Here is a 4,962-nt window from a genome sequence, read left to right on the forward strand (position 1 = left end):
ATATATGTATATGTGTGTGTGTGTATATATATATATGCGATTCAAAGTCATATAACAGTCGTTAGACCCATTGACGTTTTCTAAATAATACTGAGTGGATATTGAATACTTGAAAGATCGAGTTATTGATTAAATAATAATATTAATTATTTCAGGTAAATAAAATTTAAAAGTATGGTGATTAGTTATGTTATGTGTTTTTGAGGGTATTATGATCTTTACAAGCATTTAGGTACACAAAATGTTCCTGTAAAAGAATAGAAAACATAAAATATATCTGTTATAATCAGTAAATGAGTGTTGGTTTTTAAACTTCACAACTTAATCTAGTTATTATATTACAGGGTGATTTATTGAAATGAAGCCATAAAACTGGATATTTCCTCGACAAATAGCAGCAGCATTATAGAAGTCAGGTGTTTGCTTGTACATGAAATTATTCGACTTACATAAACCTCAGTGCAGCTATAGAAGAAATAAGTAATCCATTCCTAATGGAAAGTACTGAGTTGTTGACACTTTATAATAAAGTTACGATGCCAGAATTTGTTACAGAATCTGCCCACCCGGTTTATAAGATGGCCAGTCACAGTACAATACCTATATTCATGAAATATTTGAACAATGGTCAGAGCTTATCACAAATAATGTCCCTCTTAACAAACTTCCTCTGATTAGAAACCCCACGCCAGAATCTACGCTCCAATATACATCATCGGTTGTCTGCATTAAATAATTATTTTCATAGATTGTGCAAAAGGCAATGGATGACAGTTTGTCGAAGGTTTTCAAACACGAAAACAGGCTTGTCCTCCAGTTTTGTCTTCTATTGTGAAACTTTAAATTGCTCAGACGTTAGAGTTGCTCCAATATCTTGATCAAATATATTCATAGACGAACTTGTAAATATATTGCAGCCAGGAATATATCAAACCTTAGAATAATATCCACAGAATGTATTTCTTTCGCATACTATGTCACCAATATAAGAAGTACGAAGTTTTGACATAGTATGGAGTAGATACTTCTCAGATTGCTTAAAATAAAGCATTAGAGTAAAATGGGGCCATGGGATTCGAAAGAAAGTTACTGCTAGCATAAGAATTGGCATAGTTTCCTTAGCAAGATTAAAATAAAACTGAGCTCTTTACATTTTTGGCAGAGCACATAGTTACTGTTCATGTGAAAAATTAACATCAGTATACAATAGAAGGACATAATCGGCTCTCCCGATATCGATGGAACAGGGTTGGCACCCTAAAATTACGAAGAAGCAAACGCCTGTTTAATTAATTCTTCATACTACACATGCTTCACGCAGTAGTACATAAATACACTGATACCATTTGTGGATACTGATGTTGTAGTACTTTTAGTGGCGAAAAGTACGCAAGCTTGATTTTGAAGAACTATGGATACCTTTTGTAACAGGGTGAAGTTTCAGGTTCACTTCTGCACATTGTATTGTCAGTATTCTTGGTCCTTAGTAGGCTGAAGTTACTACCTTTCTTCCATAAATTCTTTGAGTGTGATATCATACATTGCTATGTCTGAAAGAGGTAAAAGGTCTTCAATGAAACATGGAATGTATTTCGCTTGGTGACACTTTCTCTAAGCTTTGTAGAATCCCAATCTTAACTCGTTGTTACAGAAGACTTTGCAAAAATAGAATGATACGTGATACTTCTGTTCAGTTGTACTTGTTCATCAAACTAAGTGAATGAAGCGCATCAAACCGTATTTGCTCACTTAAGCTGCATTTTATGAACATGTGAAACGTACTGCCTACAAAGCAGGTCATGTCTGGAGATAGTCACTTGTCACTATTGCGGAGTTACCAAATCCAGCAGATTGAGGATGGCAACATACAGATGACAGCTGGACACAAAAGAACATAGCTCTTTCGAAAGTATTGAAATCTTGTAAAGACCTCATCCACTGCGGCTGAAAAACATCATGCTGATGACTGTATAAATTCTGAAAAGCAATTCTTAATTGTACTGTTCTCTGATTATATACAGAAAGCTGCCAACAGGATTAATCACTACTGTTCCAGGGCGTATTATTGCATACTTTGGTATTGGATACTATAGATATGATGCCAAAGTTTATTACAGAATCTGTTCATTCTGATTCACATTGATTATTTGAATGGCTATGATTTTTTGACATTATATGAGCCATTTTAAATTTTTTAAACGAAATATTTCTTAAACCATTTTTATTTGTTTTAAACAGGTTTATTGACTTCATATTAAATCATTTTACATGTAATATACTTGAGGATTTAGGGAAATATAGGAATTGATAGCTACCACTAAACTGCAGCTAAAAATGTAATCGCTAGTCATACTATCTCGGATTTAATTACGACTTAGACAGCTTGGATGCTGCCTTGACCTGATTTTCCCTTATTTAAATGTTCAAGTATGCCAAGTTTATTGCTTCTATCATGTTTCTAGAGATTATTGGCTTACATGCTGGACAGTGAAAGATAATTAATTTGAAATACTTTTTAGCCTGTTTAATATTGAAGTAATACTTGTTTAGAACGAAAATTTTGATTTTTTACCTGGTAATATACGAGATTTGGTGTTCTCTCGTTTGGAGTCCATTTCAGGACTGCTGGCTCTCCTTGAGCACAATCCAGTTTCAATGTCTGTTGAAATTCAGCAAACGTAGAGTATGATTCTGGCGGTTCCTCTTGGCTAACTGGAATTTTCCATTCACACAGTCTTCCGGCTGTAAAACGATTTCACAATTATATCTAAATTACTTTCCTGTTATACGGATTGTCTGCGTATTTCAAAATTTCAAAAATTTTTAAATAAAAACATTAAATTTACATTTGAAAATGGAAAAACACAATCACTACCTCTAAGGAATGCTATAATAAGGGAGGCAACCCCATGCATTAGAACATTCCAAACTTATATGGCAGTAAAGGAGCCTGATGGGACATGGCCTAAATTTTACTATTATGCATATATTATTATCAAGCAACCCTAATAGCGTAATTTGAACACAGCACCGACTTCATTCTACTCTAAGTTCAACAGATTCTTCTATAAAATCGTGTTGTCTTTGTTGTGTAAATATTAGTTTGTTGACAAACTTGGTATGGTTGACTGTGATAAACCTTTGTTAAAAACAATATAACTTCTGGAAAAAATATAGTGTTTGAATGGCAACAACACAGGTTCAGATTGAAAACAACAGAATCATTGTGAACTAAGAAAACAAATCACAAATGTGTTGGGTGAGACATAATCTTTGTATTCATATTTAAAAATTTTACGTACACATAATAATCTTAGTAAATTAAGACATTTGTATTCTGTAGCTATGGCCGTCCCTAATTTTCAACTACCGATCAGAGAAAATGCTCCAGTCAGCAGCATCTTACTATCCACCATCCACACTAAGAATTTGACAGTCACTGTTATAACGCACTTACAGCTTAAAGTTGGGGGAATATTTTGTTGTATCGCAAGGATTAAATCCAATTTACCAGCACCGAAATCCAAAGCTCTACTATAAGGTCAACTCGCGCCCAATTTAATGCATTTCATGACATAAGTTAAAATTCAAACACTACATAAAACAAAATTTAAAAGTTACCCCCGCTATTCGTTTCCATCATGCTTTTCCAGAACTGTTATAGCAGAAAGTTTTGATTACCCTAAACAGGCGATACACTAAAGGTAATTATGTACCAACTTAAAGCTTAGAGTCTGAGGATTCCCAAGGCATACTCTTATTCTTCCAAACTGTTAAAAGCTGAGAACATTCATTTTTTGGCTGACAATGTCAGTTGGCAATTTTGCATCTTTGAACAATTCAGATTTCATATACTGACTTGTTTTGGTGATTTTATCATTTTCTTTAGCATGAAAATGATGCAAGTGAACAGGTAATAGGTCTTATATAGCAAACATGGGTAAATAAAAACGTTTAAAAACATTTACTACATTGACTGTGCTATAAAACGGTGGGAAATATCAAGCTAAAATATCTGTCACATGATTTTTAACTAATGAAGTATAATTGGCTGTCTGGCAGCATCGGTTAACCAATATCATAGTCATAATTCATAGTTATGCAGAAAACACGCTGGTAAGCAATACTTTTTTTAAAGCATTATTTTCGTTAATTGATTTGTGACCAACAGAAGAGAAATCAGAATACCTTAAGATAAGGCTGAATGTCCAACATACATACTCTTCGGTTAGTAGCTATCAGAAAAATCATTACATTCATTATCTAGCTCCTCAAACATGAACACTTCCAGGGTAAAAGGGTTTGTGCACCAGTCATCAAAATTCTCTGTGGACAGAATGACACCACATTCACACGCATCTGTGCATGCCTGTCTGTCTATGCTGGAAGCACATAGAGACATATTTTGCAACTCCATGAAGAACAGTGGATGTCCGAAGGAGAAGGCCGTCCTTGTGAGACAGAGGAGAATTGGACGTCAGGATTATTCTCCATAATCGCAACAGATAACTGAACCAGCGCTGCTGTCAAAAATTTTAACACTAATGTTCTTGTCCCTATTTTACACCACTGCCCAGTCATCCATGGAATGATGATATATTTGCTCACTGGGAATAATGAGAAGCAATAACTCACTGGGAATAATAAGAAGCAATAACTCACTGGGAATAATGAGAAGCAATAACTCCCAGTGAGTTATTGCTTCTCATTATTCCCAGTGCATAATGAGAAGCAATAACTCACTGGGCATAATGAGAAGCAATAACTCACTGGGCATAATGAGAAGCAATAACTCATTGGGAATAATGAGAAGCAATAACTCACTGGGAATAATAAGAAGCAATAACTCACTGGGAATAATGAGAAGCAATAACTCACTGGGAATAATGAGAAGCAATAACTCACTGGACATAATGAAAAGCAATAACTCACTGGGAATAATGAGAAGCAATAACTCACTGG

At 34.5% G+C, this 4,962-nt stretch overlaps 1 protein-coding gene across 1 annotated transcript in view; it reads right to left on the bottom strand.

Annotated features, from left to right (window-relative positions):
* Positions 1-4,962, bottom strand: part of LOC106462880 (protein Skeletor, isoforms B/C-like) — a 67,799-nt gene that overhangs the window by 14,562 nt on the left and 48,275 nt on the right. The window contains exon 14 of the mRNA XM_013922846.2: positions 2,573-2,742. Coding sequence (XP_013778300.1) covers positions 2,573-2,742 — 170 coding nt within the window. The remainder of the gene's footprint in view (positions 1-2,572; positions 2,743-4,962) is intronic.

The sequence above is a fragment of the Limulus polyphemus genome, unplaced genomic scaffold (assembly GCF_000517525.1).
Source record: "Limulus polyphemus unplaced genomic scaffold, Limulus_polyphemus-2.1.2 Scaffold1274, whole genome shotgun sequence".
NCBI lineage: Eukaryota > Metazoa > Arthropoda > Merostomata > Xiphosura > Limulidae > Limulus > Limulus polyphemus.